The sequence below is a fragment of the Salpingoeca rosetta genome (genome assembly GCF_000188695.1).
Source record: "Salpingoeca rosetta unplaced genomic scaffold supercont1.30, whole genome shotgun sequence".
Taxonomy (NCBI): domain Eukaryota; class Choanoflagellata; order Craspedida; family Salpingoecidae; genus Salpingoeca; species Salpingoeca rosetta.
The window spans coordinates 666,559-684,786 of record NW_004754904.1 but is presented as its reverse complement, the minus strand read 5'-3'; the positions used below and the strand labels follow the sequence as shown (position 1 = coordinate 684,786).

The window sequence follows — 18,228 nt, the reverse complement described above, 5'->3', positions numbered from 1 at the left end:
ATCGCAGACAGCCCCTTAAGCAGTCTGTTTGCATCTTCACACACCCCTCCTCGTGCAACGCAAACACAAAGGCTATTGCAATCGCTCGCAACAGACACAAGGACAACAACAATCGCACACCCATCTCAACCGCTGCACTGACTGACTAGCTTTTGGAGCGGCCGTTACGCAAACAGGCCAGGCAGCTCTCTCACCCCCCAGCAAGCCCACCAGCGATGGTGCGCCGCCGTATGAGGCCATCTGTTCTCTCAGGGCCTCAAGGTGGCCGCCAGCAACAGCACCACATACACAGAAACAGCTACACCAGCTGCACCGGCAGCAGTGCACATGCAGGCATGCGGCCACGTGAGCGTTTGATGGCAAGAACATCGGCGGCTCATGGCTTCGTGTCCACGGCACGACGCCGCGCCGCTGCCACAGCACTCTTGCTCTTGGCTGCTGTCACGCTGCTCACCAGCACGTGCTTGTGTGCCGTGGCGGCAGAGGTGCCAAACCCAGCGTTCCCCCAAGCCACAGCACACCTCGAACGTTACGCCAGCAGCATCGAGGCGTCAGCCACGTGTGGCACCAGTGATGCTGCAACAGACTACTGCGAACTTGCAAGCAACCCTCTGCGCTGCTCCCAGACTCGCGTGTGCAACAACGACTGTCCCAACACAGAGATCCCAGCACAGCTCACGCCCCTCTTTCCCCTTGCCGGAATTCCAAACGTGAGCGCGGTGTGTGTGTGTGTGTGTGTGTGTGTGTGTGTGTGTGTGAACATGGGCGTACACATACGCTTGTGTGTGTGCAAGCACGGATGCACAAGTTTGCACATGATATGCACATGTGCAAGTGTCGTGTACACGCGGTTGCATGCACTCGTGCAGTTCAGTTCTGATCTTCCCTCTTCCACCCAAGTGCTGCGAGCATCAAGTCCTACAAACCGCTTTGATTCGCACACTGCTTGACATTCATTGAACTCGTCACTTCGCTGAGACATGCAGTCAGGCCACACACACACACACACACACACACACACACACACACACACACACACACACACACACACACACACACACACTACTCTACTACACTCAGGTCACGGGCCGCCCGACAATGCGATGAGAAAGAGGCACTCGGGATAAAACTGGGGGATAATCGTTCCTGAAAGGAGGCGGGGAAATGAGTCCATCTAGGGGGTCATTGACAGTATTTCACACTAAATCGCTATGCTGACGGCCCGACCCCTGGGGGGGTATTATCGGTGAGACTGTTTCAAAGGGCAATAAGTACAGAACAGCCCTCAGGAGGTAAACATCACAATATTAATGCATCCTTTAGCTGCTTCGACTAGGCCCCCAAGCTTGTTGTCTGTCCTGTTAGAGCCTGGATGGAGGGCCAAGAGCCTATGATAACCCAATATCGACACACACACACACACACACACACACACACACACACACACACACACACACACACACACATACACACACACACTTCCTTTGCAACAGTGTCTCACGTTTCTTGCCCCTGTTCCTTGTTTTGGCCCGCACAGGAGCGCGTTACCTTGAATGGCACGGAGGTGTACTCCATCCCCTTGGACGAGTCGTTCTCCCTGCCCACCGTGCCCTCAATTGCCTTCTCCCTCGCGCTCACGCCATCGTTTTTCGACTCAAGGTACACGTGCCACCCAACACGTCTGTGCGTGCATGCAAAGCAATTGCAATATAATCCATTTGCCCTCTGTTGTTTGCTTTCATGCCACCTCCCCGACGCAGAGACCGTCTCTATTGCAATTACACATGCACACACACATGCACGAACGCACACATGCACGAACGCACCCACGCACACACTCACACACACACACTCACACATGCTCACGCACACACACACATGCACGAACGCACACACACACACACACACACACTCACACATGCTCACGCACACGCACACACACACACACATGCACATGCACACACATGCACGAACGCACACACATGCACATGCTCACGCACACACACACACATGCACATGCACGAACGCACACACACACACATGCACACACATGCACGAACGCACACACACACACACATGCACATGCACACACATGCACGAACGCACACACACACACACATGCACATGCACACACATGCACGAACGCACACACGCACACACACACACATGCACATACATGCACATGCTCACTTAACCTCCATCCATGCTTTCCCCCGCCTGAAATTCAATAGGCCGCTGGTTGGCGTGTATACGGAGGATGACGAGCTGGTATTTGAGTTGCAGGTGGACACGCAACGGCAGCGGCTCGTGTTGCAGTACACCGCGTTTGTGGACAGCCGGCAGCTGCAAGAGTTCAGCGTGCCGCTCGCCATTCCCTCTTCCCTGTACGATGGCGCAGAGCACCACCTCGTGTTTGCCCTGCATCAGCTGCGGGCCACCGCTTACGTGGACGGTGCCTTTGCAGCAACAGCGGCACTGCCCACCTACCCAGACTTCATGCGCTGCGTGCCCATCCTGCAGTCCTTTGGCATCTGTGGCCCAGACCGCCTCTTCCTTGGTGCAACTCCAGCTGGAGTCGCGCCGCAGGACAACTACATGGGCACGCTGGCCAGTGTCATGGCGGCAGACGCCGCACTTGTGGAGCAGGAGGCAGCGAGCCTGAGCACGGCCGCCCTCCGTACCGAGCCGGCGCTGACTGCGCTTGTTGGCGGCGCTCGCTTGCCTGCAAGCACGTGCCTGTGCCCGCGCACCTACCCGCTGCTCCTGCGCGCGGACGCGACGCAGTGCGCAACCGCAGCAAGCGAGGGCCAGGGCATCAGCGGCACAGCTCGCATTCGCACGGGCACGGGCGCGTTCTACCCGGAGTTTGCCCTGGATGAGGATCCAACCACCATCTGGCAGGCGCCACGGGGCATCGATCAGGTCAACCTCACCCTCACCTTGCCCGTGCAGCAGCATGTCACTGCCATCACCCTCAAGTTCCAGGGCTACTCGCCACGCGCCTACGACATCCTCTTCTCCCCAACTTCTTCACCCAGTGGCGCTGACGGCGACAGTGGCGACACCAGCTACCGCCACATCGTCGCTGTGCGGGAATCATGCCCTGAACCTGCCGTGTCCACGCCGCTGCTTGACGGCGGCTCTCCACTCATCTGCATCCCGGCTGTGCTCGGCCTCCAGCGCACCGTGACCCTGACGCCCTTCACAGACGCGCGCGTGCTGGCCGCTGCCGGTGACGTCAGCACCTGGCAAGCGAGCGAGACCCTGCTTGCACTCTCGCAGGCACGGCGCATCCGCATCCGCTTCCTGGATCACGGCATTCTCGATGGCTTCCTCAGCCTGCAGCAGGGCCGCTACTACGCCCTGCGTGACGTGGCTGTCGCGGGCTCGTGCGTCTGCAACGGACACGCGGAGGTGTGCGGGCCGGAAACGGGCTTTGCGTGCCAGTGCGAGCATGGCACCACGGGCACGGCGTGCACCGAGTGCGACACCCTCCTCAATGACGCACAGTGGCAGCCCTCCATCGTCGACCAGCCATCATTCGAGTGCCAGCCCTGTGAGTGCAACGGCCACGCAAACGCGTGCATGTTCAATGCAACACTCGCCGGGCAGTCGGGCACGAGCAACCTGTCTGGCGGTGGCCAGTGCGTTGACTGCGGCGCCAACACCACAGGGCCCAAATGCGGTCAGTGCGCCGATGCCTACTACCTGCCAAGCAACGTCGCCATCAACAGCACAGACCCCTGTGAACCGTGTGCGTGCGACGCGAGGGGCTCGCGCGCGTTCACGTGCCAGCAGGGCTCGGGCCAGTGCGCCTGCAAGCAGAACGTGGTTGGTATCAAGTGCGACACGTGTGCCCCTGGGTTTGTCAACCTGCAAGCCAGCAACCCAGATGGCTGCGAGCTGTGCACGTGCAATCCAACAGGCACAGTGGATGGGGCATCCGTGTGCAGTGCGGAGGACGGGGCAGACCCGTGCACGTGTAAGCCAAACGTGCGTGGTTTCTCCTGCGATGAGTGCGCCCCAGACACCTTTGGCTTTGGCAGCGACCCCACCAACGGGTGCACACCCTGCCACCCACAATGCCAGGGCGGCTGCACCGGCCCCACCGCCAGTGACTGCGCATCATGCGCCAACGTCCACTTGGCCAACGGCACTTGCCTTGCCACCTGCCCGCCTCGATTCTACCCGACCGACGATGCTGCTGGTGATGGTGATGGTGCCGGCGTGTTGTGCAGCCCGTGTGGCGATGAGTGCCTCACTCTGACCATCACGCCAGCAACCGTCGAGCTGAGCGAGGCGGCAGACGCGGGCAATCTTGTTGCCCAAATCACCTTCTCCTCTCCCTACAACGTGCTCGGCCCTGACCCTGCCCTGCAAGTGGCTTTTGCCATTGATGACGCAGCAGCACCCTTCGACATTGTTGTTGACGAGGCAGCCAACGCTGACCCATCAACACAGCAAGGCACTGCCCGCGTTGTGGTTGGCAGCGCAGGCTTGGACTACGAGCTCAGGCAGCGGTACATCCTCTCTGTGCAGGCGAGCATTGCTGGTGCTGGCGTGACAACGTCATCCGCGCTCACTGTCAGTGTTCTCAACATCAACGACAACGCGCCCCAAATCACCCCATCTGCCGACTTTTCTCTGGCCATTGACGAGGAATCGCCTGTTCGCGGTCGCGTCGTTACGCTGCAGAGCGTCGAGGATGCAGACCTTGGCGCCGCTGGCGAGGTTGACCTTGCACTGACACAGACAATCACCGACGTGGGGAATGGTGGCAGCAGCAGTAGTAGTAGTAGTGGTGCGGGTGGTGGTGGTGGTGCTGACGATGATGAGGCGTACTTTACACTCAACGGCTATGCCATTGAGCTTGCGCGCCGCCTGGACTATGAAACAGGCCCGCACGCCTTTGAGCTTGTCGTCACGGCAACAGACCGCGGCCTTCCACCACAGCAGACGAGCCTTCGTGTCACCGTCACCGTCAATGACATCAACGACCACGCACCTGCATCCGTTCAGCCGTCGTTTCAGTTTGACGTGGCGGAAGAAACACCCACCAACACCCGTGTGGGCGCTGTTGGTGTTTCGGACCCTGATTCCGGTGACAACGGGCGCTTGGCGTTTGGCATCACAACTGCGACAGGCTACATCCCAGTCACGGGTGTCGTCCCCATCGCTTACTCACTCAATGGTGGACGAGGCGATGCGCTTTCTCTGCCATTCAACATCGACGCCAGCAACGGCACGCTGTACCGCAATGACGTGCGCTTGGACCGTGATAACCGCAACCCGACCCGCTACCACCTGACGGTGACCGTCACCGATGCCGGCACTCCACCGCGTGCCACCAGCGTCAATGTTACCGTCAACGTCCTCGACATCAACGACAACGCTGCCGTGTTCGACAGCGATGAGGAGCGTGTGCAAGTGCCAGAGTCAACCGCCATTGGCACCATGGTGGCACACTTCTCTGCAGTGGACACCCTGGACACGGCACCAAACGCAGACGTCACGTACCACATTGGCGCCTGGCGTGCATACGTCGCTGCCAGCAGCGTTCCAAGCACTGGCCACGGCGAGACACCTGCGTGGGTAACGGTGGCTGAGGGGGATGCCGCGTCTGCAACGCAACTTCCCTTCCGCATTGACCGAAACACGGGCGCCGTTGAAATCACCGCACCCGGGCTTGACTATGAGGCTGTCCAGCTCTACAACGTGACCATCGTTGCGGTTGATAGCAGCAGCGAGCCGCTTCCTGCGTATGCAGCCCTGCGCGTGCGCGTCCAGGATGTGAACGAGCACGCGCCAGCCTTCAGCGTGGGCGAGATTGCCTGTGTCTTGCCAGAGGGCGTGTACACAACCACCGCGGACAGCAACGATGCCTTTGTCTGCGCGACCGTGGTGGTGCAGGATCAAGACGCATCCTACAACAACTCTCGTCTCTCCTTCTCCCTGCTGGCAGTTGATCAAGATGCGCCCGCCAGCGACAACCTTGCCCTGCACGTTGCTGATGTGCGGCAGGCGGGCGCAAATGCCGTGTCCACCACAACCCTGCGCGTGGTGGTTGTTGGCGTGCTTGACTACGAGACAACCACCCACATCCGCGCGCGGTTGCGAGCACAGGACGCAGGCACACCACAGCTCTCCTCCCTGATCAGCGTGCGTGTGAACATCACCAACATTGAGGATGAGCCGCCCCGCCTGCTGCGCTTCGAACCAAACACACGCCTCCGCGACAATGCACCAGACGCCACCAGCGTCCCCGTTGTTGCGCCTGCCGTGTCCGCTGCTGCTGTGCAGCAATATCAGCCACCGCGCACGCGTGAGGGTGCTGCCGATGGCACCCCGTCCCTGTTTGGACGCATCGAAATCAACGCAACGGAAGCGCTCAAGACTGGCGTGACTCTTGGCGCCTTTGTCGCCACCGATCCAGACACACAGGACAATCAGCAGCAGCAGCAGCAGGACCAGGGCCAGCAATTGTGGTTTTCCGTTGTCAATGCGTCGTCCGCAACCGACGCGCCGTTTGTGGTGCTGAGCAACGGGTCCATGGTGTTGAAGCAACCACTTGATTTCGAGTCGGAGTGGCGGCACGAGGCATTGCTTGCCATCAGGGATGCAACTGGAGAGGAAATGGCGTACTACACGCTGGTGGTGAACGTGGATGGCGCAAACGACAACGCCCCCATGCTTGCTGATGGAAGCACAAGCATTCGTTTTGCGGTTCAGGAGAACACACCCATTGGTACCACCGTCCATGTGATCAATGCAGTCGACGCAGACACGAGCGACGTGCTGTCGTTCTCCTTGCAGGCCAATCCTGGCGTCACTGTGCCGTTTGATGTGCAGGGCAACAGCCTGGTTGTTGCCGGGGATGGCTTGGACTTTGAGGAAGAAACGTCTCATGCGTTTGTGATCCGCATCAGCGACAACGGCATCCCGCAACCCCAATCTACAGACGTCCTCGTTCGCGTGCAAGTGACCGACGTCGACGACAACCCAGTTGTCTTGTGGCTTTCCGACAACGCCAACATCACCTATGGCGAGAACGCCGCGCCTGTGCCGCTCTTTGATGGTGCGCGCCTCACAGATGCAGACTCCTCGCCATCTTCCGTGTTCTGGCTTGCTGTGTGCGCGCACATAGCCGGCAGCAGCGCAACAACGGCGGGTGAACTGGATCCCACCACACAGCTGGACTGCGCTCAAACACCGCCTTATCGTCGCCGCTTGCTCCCAACCACGGCCCGCAAGTGCGGCGTGGCTTCAGCGGCGTCCGTGTTCAACAACACGAATGTGCTGTTTGGATCATGGAGCTATGACAGTGACCTGCCGTTCACCGTTAGTGATGGCGAAGCAAGTGGTGGTGTTGGTGACGCAAGCGCCTTTGTGACGTTTGACAGCGATGCGCTCCGCCCAGAAGCGCAGGAGCTTCCTGGTGACGACGGGGCGTGGCCGCTTGCCATTTGGGTGCACGCGGCGTTGCCTGCAGGCACCGCGGGGACGTTGCTGCGCAAGGAGGCAGCTGATGGCCGGCTCGTGCTGGACATGGCTGTTGTTGCCCCTGATGTTGGTGATGACTCATGGCTGTTGCGTGTGTCCATGGAAGCGCGTGACACTGCGAGCGTCGACAGCGGCCAGCTCCTGCGCCACATTGTCACCTTTGAACTGCCAAGCAATGCCGGTGACACAGAGGACGCGCTGTTGCCAGAGCACTTTGCCATCGTCGCCTTCTCGTCAACAACACCCGGGGAGGCGCAGCCGCCAGTGTTGATCGCAGCCAACATCAACGCCGAAGCGGGTGTCGGTGAAGGCGCTTGGTCGACATTCTCCTCCCCCTCGTGGCAGCTGGAAGCAACACGGGTCCAACAGCAAGTCGTGGACGAAGCCACGGCCATTGTCCTGTCCACCAGAGACGTGGCTGGTGTGTCTGCGGGTGCACTTCAAGACGCACCTGGCCCGCTGTATTTGGGCGGAGCGCCCGCTGCTGCTTCGTCATCGCTCACAGGTGCCGTCATTACCGATGTCGCACTCGTTGGCGGGGAGACGACCACGGCTGCGGATGTGGTGCGCGCCGTGCAGTGCGCTTCCGCCAGCCCCTGTGGCGGCCAGCTGGTTGCCGTGTTGAGTGGTGCCAGCGATGAAAGCGCGCTCGCGAGCGTGCGCGTGCAGCGACTCGCCGGTAATGCCGTCAACATCACCAACCTCGCCTCCCTCGATGAAGCACAGCGTGTGTTGCGCGCGCTGCATTTCACCAACACGGCTGTGGAGCCGCACCTCGCATTGCGCACGGTCACTGTTTACGCCGCCACTTCCTCTCCTGCCCAGTCGAGCTCTGATGCTGGTGGCAGTGACAGCGGTAGTAACGGTAGCAGCGGGGTCGGCTCTGTGCTGGGGCGTGTCAGCGTGCGCGTCACGCCCGTGCTGGATGAACGGCCCATCTTGGACCTGAGCGCATCAGCAGACCCGCTGGCGTCAGACACGCTGCAGTGGCTCGTGGACACAACAGTGGAGTTTGTCGAAGGCAGCGAGCAAGGCGTGCGCGTGGCACCGCTGCAAACGACGCGGCTCCTGTCGCTGGACAACGCGCCCAACCCCGCATACACGCGCGCCATGCTCACACTGGAGAACAGGCTGGATGATCTTGAAGGCGGAAGCGATCGCCTGCAAGTGATGAACGCCGGTTCTGCCGACCCATTCACCGTTTCATCGTCCTTTGCCGCTGATGGGTCGTGGCATCGGCTCGAACTGGTGTTTGACCAAGAACAGCAGCAGCAAGAACAGCAGCAAGGCAGCAGCGCGTCTGCTTCAGCCGTGCTCTCCGCACTGAACCGTGTCGTGTATGTCAACAGGGTGGATGAGCCCACCCCAACACCTCGTCGTGTCACCATTCGGGTGTTGCAACAGCAACAGCAGCAGAGCATGGTCGATGCTTCTTCGTCGTCATCGTCTTCGTCTTCGTCATCTGTGCAGGCAGCTGCCACCTCTGGTGTGTGGTCTGTGCCTGCCACGACGACGGTTGGCGTGACGCTGGTGAACGACCCTCCAGTTGTGCTGTTTGCACGGGAGGGGTCCCCGGATGGAGACAACATTGCATTTCGGTACCGGGAGGGCGATGGTGCCGTGCTTCCGCTGCAGAACGTGCTTCGCATCACGGACAGCGACAGTGCCAACCTGACCTGGGTTGCTGTGCGCATCTCAAGCACGCTCAAGTCCGGCGAGCAGTTGGACTTCTCGTCATCGGGCGCTGCTTCCTCACCGCTGTCTCTTGAACGTGTGAGCGCCTCCCACCTCATACTGCGTGGGCCCGCACCGCTGTCTGTGTTTGAGGAAGCCGTGGCCTCGCTCGTCACCTACAACAACGATTTCTCGGTTGCCCCGAGCGTGGAGACGCTGCTGGTCGTCACGGCCTCTGATGGCGAGGACACCAGCAACAGCGCAGGTGTCACCATCGCCTTCTCTGGCGTCAACTCCGCACCCGTTGTTGGCTGGGAGCACTCCACTGGCGATGGCAGTGGCAACAACAACAACAACAACAACAACAACAACAACAACAACAGCAGCAGCAGCATGTCAATCCTCGCCAACACGTATGTGGAGGACCACGACGACGCGGGTGATCCGCTCTTGCTCCTGCCCAGCATCACGGTGGAGGACGTGGACAGCAACATCCTGGCGCTGCGCGTGGTTGTGGGCGGCCTGCTTGATGGCGGGCAGCAGGAGGTGTTTTCCATGCTGGATGCAGACGCGCAGTTTGAGCCACAAGTTGGCGACACGTCATGGGCACTGCTGCGGCAGGGGGTGATGACACCAGCGCAGGCACAGGCGTACCTCCGCTCCATCGCGTACGCAAACCGCCGTGCGGAGCCCACCGCAGGCACGCGTACCATCACCGTGCAAGTGATTGACACGCACCAGGCCGTGTCCGCCACCTTCACTGCGCGTCTGCTTGTGGTGAACACCAACGATCCACCCCTGTTGGATTTGGATGCGTTTACGGTGGGCAGCGGGTTCTCCGTGCGCGTGCCCGACAGCACAGCACCGCAGATAAGCCACATCTCTCGGTTTGACAACATCACCGTTGCCTTCAACCGCGCGAACAGCCCATCATTTGTTGGGTCTGTGCGCGGCACGGTTTCGGGCACCCAGCGCGCAACCGTCGCCTATCGCATCAGCCTGTACCGTGCCACGTCAACCGACAGCAGCGGCAACCCTTCATCCTTTGTTGAGAGCGGGACCGTGCGCCTGGCGACAGATTCCTCGTTCGTGCTGCCCACAAGCACGGCCGGCGTGAAGTATGTACGCGTGTTTCCACGCGACTCTGGCAGCGCCATCCCAGGCACATGCGCCAACGTCGTGGCGTGCAGCCGCAACGCCTACGCGTTTATTGCCGTTCCTGCCACTGAGCTCGACGCGCTTGTGGTGTCCGACATTATCACGCGCCCTTTTATTTCCGATTCGGAGGGCCAACCACTGGCAGGGCTGCGGCTGCATCTCTCCAACATCCGCGACACTGGCGATGGCAGCAGTGATGGCGACATGATGGATGTGACGGGCGACGAAGGCTTGTATGTGGACGAGGAAGGCGTGGCCTGGGCACTTGGCCTTGATGTGGATGTGGACAGCACCCGTCCCAGCGCCAGCGAGATGGAGGTGTTTGTGCAGTTCCGCCGCCCCGCGTCGCTCGTGGAGGCGGCGACCGTGCTTGGCTTTGTGCGCTACAGGAACGAGCTTGCAGAGCCCACGCCCGGCGTGCGCACGGTGGCGGTGCGCGCGTTGGATGTGGATGGCCTGGAGAGTGAAGACGTGTACGCGCAGCTGGATGTGCAGCAATCCAACGACAACGTGCCCGTCCTTGTTGACCCGCACACCATCTACGTGAGGGAGGACACGACACCCGGCAGCATCGTGGCCACCGTGACGTGCACGGACGCAGATGCCGGTGCAGACGGCGCCATTGTTGGCTTCCAGCTGCTTCTGGACACGTCGTTTGGGTCCTTTGGCATCGGCTCCGATGGCAGCGTGTATCTGCTGCAGACGCTCGACTACGAGCTCGGCTTCCAGTCGGCGTTCTTGCATGTGCTGTGCAGGGATGGCGGCTCGCCGAGCCAGGCCACCAGCGGCCTGATTGAGGTGTTTGTGACGGACATCAACACAACCCGCCAACGACCAACGCCACGACGGCGTCGCTTGCCTTGCGCGAAGACGTGGCGCCACCCGTCTGGCTTGCCTCCTTCCAGTTGCACGATGCCGACCAGGACACCGACCTTGCCGTGGCCACCGTCATTGGCAACAGCGATGCGCTCTTCTCCATTGAGGTTGACAACAGCTTCGACGACGGCAGTGAGGCCACGGCCTCAGATGCGCTGCTTCGCGTCGCCCTTGCGGGCGCCCTTGACTATGAGCAGCATGCACAGCGGTCGGTCACCGTCGTCGTGTCTGATGGTGTCCACTCCGTGCCCATCAGCGTGACGTTGGACGTGGAGGACGTGAACGAGTTTGCGCCCGAGATTGTCTTCGACCCGCCGACGAGCCCCGCCAGCGTCAGCGAGGATGCAAGCATTGGCACCGTGGTGCTGACCATTGTCGTAACAGATCGGGATGCAGGCCCACAGGGTGTTGCTTCCCCGCCTGACGTGGATGTTGCGTTCTTTGCTGGCAGCGGTGCAGCTGACGGCAACGGCACCCCCACGACAGCGTTTTCCTACAACGCGGCCACTGGCGCGGTGGAAGTGGCGCAGAAGCTGGATTGGACCGAGCAGAACGCATACTGGGTGAACGTCACGGCACGCGACGGCGGGCGGTGGTCAACACACGCCACCCACCGCATCAGCGTCCAAGACGTCAACAACAACGCGCCCGCCTTCCTCGACACCAACCTGGCGTTCTCCGTGGACGAAGGCGTGGTGGGCGAGGTAGGCGCGCTTCCATTTGAGGACCGCGACTCCGACGCATTCTCCATCGCAAGCTTCACCATCGCTGCTGGCGACGAGCAGGGCAAGTTCAGCATCGCCCAGGACGGCACGCTCGCCACAACGGTGCCGCTTGACCACGAGACGCAGCCGCAGTACTTTCTTGTCGTGTCGCTGACGGATGCCCTCGACGCGTCGCTCGGCACGTCGTTCATCAGCGTCGTGGTCAACGTGAACAACCTGCAGGATGAGGTGCCCGTGTTCCTCACCGCTGACGGCACGCCAACGCCGGCACCTCACCCCACCTTTGCACTCAACGTGAGCGAGGCCGTGCAGGTGAACACGCAGCTCCTGCAGCTGAATGTGTCGGACCCGGACCACGACTCCAACGGCGATGGCCTTGCTGACGGTGGTCGCGCGCCAATCCCGCCCGTCCTCTTCTTTGGTATTGAGCTGGGGCGGCGTGACGGCGACGTGTTCCTCGACGCAACGGAGTCGCTTGCCGTGAACGTGAGCTCGGGTGCGCTGCGCGTTGTTGCGCCCCTTGACCGTGAGGCGCATGCCGCGTTCAACCTCACTGTGTACGTGCAGGATGTTGGCGGGGACACGGCAGCCGCCACTGTGCTGGTGACGCTGCTCGACGTGAACGACAACAACCCGCGCCTGCCTGGTGGCACAACCACACCCACCTACAACGTGCGCGAGGACGCAGAAGTTGGCGCTGTCTTTGCATCGCTAGGTGCTACAGACCCAGACGCAGGCGCAAACGGGCGTGTGCGCTATGCGCTGGCAACGGGCGAAGCACCGCGGTTCGTCTCACTGCTGAATGACGGATCCCTCGCACTCGCGCGCGGTGTTGATTACGAGGCAGACGCCACCCCGGACGTGTTTGATGTTGTGCTGACAGATGAGGGGGCAAGCCCCGCACCCGGGGCACCCGTCACTATCACTGTGACTGTGGACATTGTCAACGTGAACGACGAGCAGCCTGTGATTGGGGTTGGTGCTGGCGGCGTGTTGCAAGCGAGCGTGTACGAGAACACGCCCGTGGACACGCTAGTGCTACAGGTGAATGCGAGCGATCCAGACGGCGCCGTCGTGTCGCCGCTGTCGTTCTCGCTGGAATCACAGCCGGCTGTGCCCTTTTCCATTGACGCCGCCACTGGACACCTGCGCGTGGCTGGGCAGCTTGACTTTGAAGCAGTCGCATCACCAACATTCTCCGCAACTGTCGTTGTCAGCGACGGCGTGCACACGGTGACAGCGCCAGTGCAGATTACACTGCTGGACAGGAACGACGAGGCGCCACAGTTTGTGCAGCCGCCGCTGACGTTGAGTGTGTACGAAGATCACGCTGTGGGCACCAACTTCACGGCTCCGCTGGTCATTGTGGACGCAGACTCGCCCCCCTTTGACGCGTTTGTGGTGCAGGTGCTTGATGATGACACGGGCGCACCGTCAACGGTGTTTGCGTTTGCCAACACATCGTACGCGCTGGTGCTGCTGGCGCCGCTGGACTTTAGTGTTCGCACGAGCTACGACATTACGCTCATCGCCACAGACAGCCACGACGCAGCGCTGGCGTCGTCTGCGTCGGTGACCGTGATGGTTGTGGACGTCAACAACAACGTGCCAGAGCCCGTCATGTCCTCGTTTGCGGCGCGCGTGACGGAGAACAGCGAGATTGGCACGCCAATCACGCAGCTGCAGGCAACAGACGCAGACGGCGGCGACAATGCGCGTGTGCGTTTCCAGCTGTCGGCCGACAACCAGACAAACTGCCTCGTGCAACAAGGCGGAGAAAGCGTGCTTGCTGTGAGCATCGACACCAGCGGCAGCGTCACGGTGGCAGCCGACATTGACCGGGAGGAACAGCCCACTCTGCAATGCACGGTTGTCGTTGCGGATTACGGCACGCCCGTCTCCCTCAGCACGACGGCGGTACTGCGCATCACCGTTGAGGACGTCAACGACTCGCCACCACAGCTGCCCGCGCCCGGCGCGCTCATCTACAACGTGTCTGAGACCGCGTCGGTTGGCGAGTTGATTGGCGTGATCACCGCCACGGACGCGGACGCTGTGGCCTCGCCCGTGCTGTATTCCCTTGCTGGCTCATCGCCACCGCGCTTCTTTGCCTTGGACGCGGTGTCCGGGCGATTGACAGTGGCAGAAGAGGGTCTGGATGTGGACGTTGCCGCACAATACGATGTGGTGGTAGAGGCGCGCGACCAAGTCATGACATCCTTTGTGGGCACTACGACGGTTCGCGTGGTTGTTAAGGACGCCAACACACTCGCGCCCATGTTGTCAGGACTGTCGGATGTAGCGTACACGGAGAACACGCCAGCCATCGTCGTGCTGCCCGGTGTTGGTGTGTCGGACAGCGATGCGGACTTCCAGGTGCTGCAGTGGGCGACCGTCGCTCTCGTTGGGGACAGCGATGGTGTTGGCGATGGGGAGCAGCTTGGCATCGCACAGGCCGCCGTTGATGCAGCGGCCGCGAACAGCGGTGTTCGTGTGTGGTTCTCAGACGGCAACCACACCGTCTCCATTGCGGGAGAGGCGAGTTTGGCCGTGTACGAGCAACTGCTGCAGGCTATCACGTATGTGGACAACGCGGATGAGCCCGCTGCCGCCACACGCCGTGTGGTCGTAACGGTCTTTGACGGTCTGTACACCACGTCGCAAAACACCACCATCGTCATTGACCTTGTGCAAGATTACCCTCCGCTTGTGCTGCTGGATGCTGCTGGCTCCAGCATCAATATCACAGCCACTGTGCAAGAGCAGCAGAGCCCAGCCGCCCTTTTCTCTGGCGCTGCCATCATCGACCAGGACACGGGGACCTGGGACATCACAGGTGTGTTTTGGGGAGGGGGATTAGTGTGTGCACGCGTGTCTGTGTGCGTGCCTGTGTGTCCGTGTGTGTGCGTGTGCCTGTGTGTCTGTGTCTGTGTGTGTGCCTGTGTGTCTGTGTCTGTGTGTGCGTGTGCGTGTGCGTGTGCGTGTGCCTGTGCCTGTGTGTCTGTGTCTGTGTGTGCGTGTGCGTGTGCGTGTGCGTGTGCGTGTGCGTGTGCGTGGACGTGTGCGTATTTATGTGCACATGTCGTCGTGTGTTTTGTTTGTACATGTCTGTTTCATGGTGACCCGCGTCGGCCTCTCGATTGTGCTTCCATCCCAATTTGATCTCTGTGATGGCTGTGCACCTGTGTCTCGTTGCCAGAGTTGCGTGTGGCTATCGAGGCAAGCTCTCCACCGCAGACCAACGCACTGGCTGTGACATGTACCAGTGGTGTGTCGTGCGACAGCGCCCAGATGCAAATCGTCGTCACGGGTGCTGCCGGCTTGGCGATGTACAACCAAGTTCTGCAGAGCATCACGTTTGCTCCCCTCGACGACGCTCCAGTACCTGTTGCTGTCCGCATCACAGGTAAGCACATTCGAGTATGCACACGTGCACGCATATGCATGTGTGATTATGTTGCAAAGTGTATCCCAGAACATCGGTTTTTTTTTGTGCGTGTGTGTGTGCTCTGTTGGTTGCAACGTGATACCTGCTTGTGCAACGTATTTTGCGCCTTCACCTTACCAATCACAAACACACACCACCACCAATCAACAACAACAACCAGCTTTCAACGCTGTTGGGGAATCACAGGCGGCCGTGCTGACCGTGGTGGTGGAACCAATGAACGACGCTCCCGTGGCCACGGTGGCAGCAGCAAGCGTTACCTACAACGAGACAGAGTCAGGCCTGGCTCCGCTCGCTGGCCTGGTGTTGGAGGACGTGGACTCTGCAACACTGTCATACGCACGCGTGTGGCTGAACGGTCGCCAGAATGCAACGGAGACCATCGCTATTGACGCAACTCCGCTTCCAGCCGGCGTGGCCGTGACGCAGATGGGCGAGGACACGCTGGTGGTGAACGGCACCGCTTCCCTCGCTGACTTCACGCGCGTACTTGAATCGCTTGTGTACGCGCACAGCTTTGATGTGCCACCGACACAGCCGCGGGAGATTGCCGTGCAGGTTGAGGACGACCAAGGCGCTGCAAGCGCAGTTGCGCGTGTCAGCATCAACTTTGTCGGTGTCAACGACCTTCCTGTTGTGGATGTTGGCGGTGCTGGCACGTACGCGGAGGAGGGTGAGCCTGCGGCCGTGTTCCCGAGTGGCGTTGGCATCAGCGATGTGGACTCGAGCAGGCTCTCCAGCGCTGTGCTGCAGCTTCTGGATGCGCGTGATGGCGATGATGAAGCCTTGCTCCTGCTGCCGACCCAGCAAGCCTGGCAGCTGCTGCAGGCTGAGGGTGGTGCCATGTCGTTCTCGGGCAACGGCACACACGCTGTGCGCGTGTCTGGCATCGCCACGCTCCGACAGTACGAGCTCGTACTCGACGGCCTGTTCTATGTGGACGGTGCTGGTGAGTTGACAGACGTTGACAGCGGCCGCGCACTTGAGCTGAGTGTCACAGACGCGCAGGGTGGACGCACGCGCGTGGATGTGCACATGCAGCTGCAAGCTGTCAACGACGCACCGATCCTGACGCTGGCACCACGTGGCGCCCAGCCTGCCTTTGTGGAGGGTGGGGCGCCTGTGTCACTCGTCAACGTCTCCAACTTGGCGTTCTGGGATGACAGCGCAAGCGTGGCCAGCATTGAGCTGGTGCTTGCAGGCATTTTGGATGCCGTGACTGAGGAGCAGCTGCTGTCATCGTTGCCTGCATCTTCGGTCTCCGTGTCCACCATCACCGCTGATCCTTGCTTGCTCCCACGTGAGCAAATAACAACAACAACAACGACGACGACGACGACAACAACAACAACAACAACAACAACAACAACAACAACAACAACAACAACAACAACAACAACAACAACAACAACAGCGCCGGCACTGAAGACCACCACAACCACCACGACACTGCCCAGTGGCGGTGGTGCGGCGCGCATTTACACGCTGGAGCTCAGCGACGGTGCGACCGTGGATGACCTGATGCAAGCAATTGCTGGCGTCACGTTTGAGGACAGTGCCGACGAGCCACAGACGGGCACGCGCACGGTAGAACTGCGCGTGCGTGATGAAGAAGGCCTGATCTCCAATGCTGTCTGCGTCGGTGTGTCGGTGTCCCAGGTGAACGACCGCACACCAGCGCTCATCTCGGACACCACGAGCTTCTCTGTGGCCGAGGAGCAGGATGCAGGACAGCTTGTTGGCACTGCCATCTTTCAGGACGCAGACAGGGAGCCCTTTAACACAATGACTGTGCGCATCAGCAACGTGCGCGCCACGTCGCCGCTGGGTGTGCAAGTGCCCCTGAACGGAGCAGAGCCCTTTGCGCTCGCTGTCACAGACGACGACATCACTGCCGACGGTGCAAGGAACGTTGAGGTGACGCTGGCAACGCAACTGTCGCTGGACAGGGAGACCATCAGCACCTATCGCGTCACCCTCATTGCCGAGGACCAAGACGGGGCAGCCAGCACCACAACATTCTCCGTGTTTGTCAGCGACATCAACGACAACGCGCCCGTGTTCAACGCAGCCCAGTACAGCATATCCGTGGCTGAGGGCGTGACGCGCCAGCCGCTGCTGGTCATGACCGTGTCTGATGCTGACAGCGGCACCAACCGTGCCATCAGCCCAGCCATCCCCGCGGCCACAGGCAACCCCAACTTCCCCTTCACCGTGCAGCCCTTCCAAGCCGGTGGACGCACCATCGTGTACTTGAATGTGGACGGCAGCCTGACTGACTTTGACACGCAGCAGGTGTGGAACTTCACCTTGGTGGCCACGGACCGGAGCGGCAGCGCCCAGGGCATGTCGACCTCTGTCCCTGTGATTGTGTCGCTGACAGATGTCAACGACGAGCCGCCCCGCTTTGCCAACACGTCCATCGCGGTGTCTGTGTCCGAGGACGTGAGCACGCCCACTGTCATTGCCACGCTGCACGTGGACGATGCGGATGTCACGCCAGGTTTCCGCGACACCGCGCTCACCGTGCAGAGCGTGGACCCTGTGTCTGGCGAGGGCCTGTTCACTGTCTCGTCGGTCACCGGCGAGGTGATGCTTGTTGGTGATGGCGTGGATTACGAAGCACAGGCGTCCTACACTATTCAGGTGCTTGCAAGCAACACGGGCAACCCTGCGCTCACAGACACGGCCACAATCGCTGTCAGCATTGGCAACGTGAACGACGTCACGCCATCGCTCGTCTCCCTCACAGAGACGCCCGTGGAAGAGAATGCCGGCAGCGGCGTTACTGTTATCCGTGCTGTCGTGAGCGACCAGGACCCTGGCCCCGGCGGCCTCGTTGTGCCC

General features: G+C 60.8%; 1 protein-coding gene across 1 annotated transcript in view; it reads left to right on the top strand.

Moving 5' to 3' along the window:
* Nucleotides 1-356: 356 nt before the first annotated feature.
* Nucleotides 357-18,228, top strand: part of PTSG_12970 (uncharacterized protein) — a gene marked incomplete at its 5' end in the record, with an annotated part of 35,276 nt that continues 17,404 nt past the window's right edge. The window contains 7 exons of the mRNA XM_004989277.1: nt 357-710; nt 1,538-1,659; nt 2,232-11,130; nt 11,238-14,769; nt 15,133-15,339; nt 15,542-16,638; nt 16,810-18,183. Coding sequence (XP_004989334.1) covers nt 357-710; nt 1,538-1,659; nt 2,232-11,130; nt 11,238-14,769; nt 15,133-15,339; nt 15,542-16,638; nt 16,810-18,183 — 15,585 coding nt within the window. The remainder of the gene's footprint in view (nt 711-1,537; nt 1,660-2,231; nt 11,131-11,237; nt 14,770-15,132; nt 15,340-15,541; nt 16,639-16,809; nt 18,184-18,228) is intronic.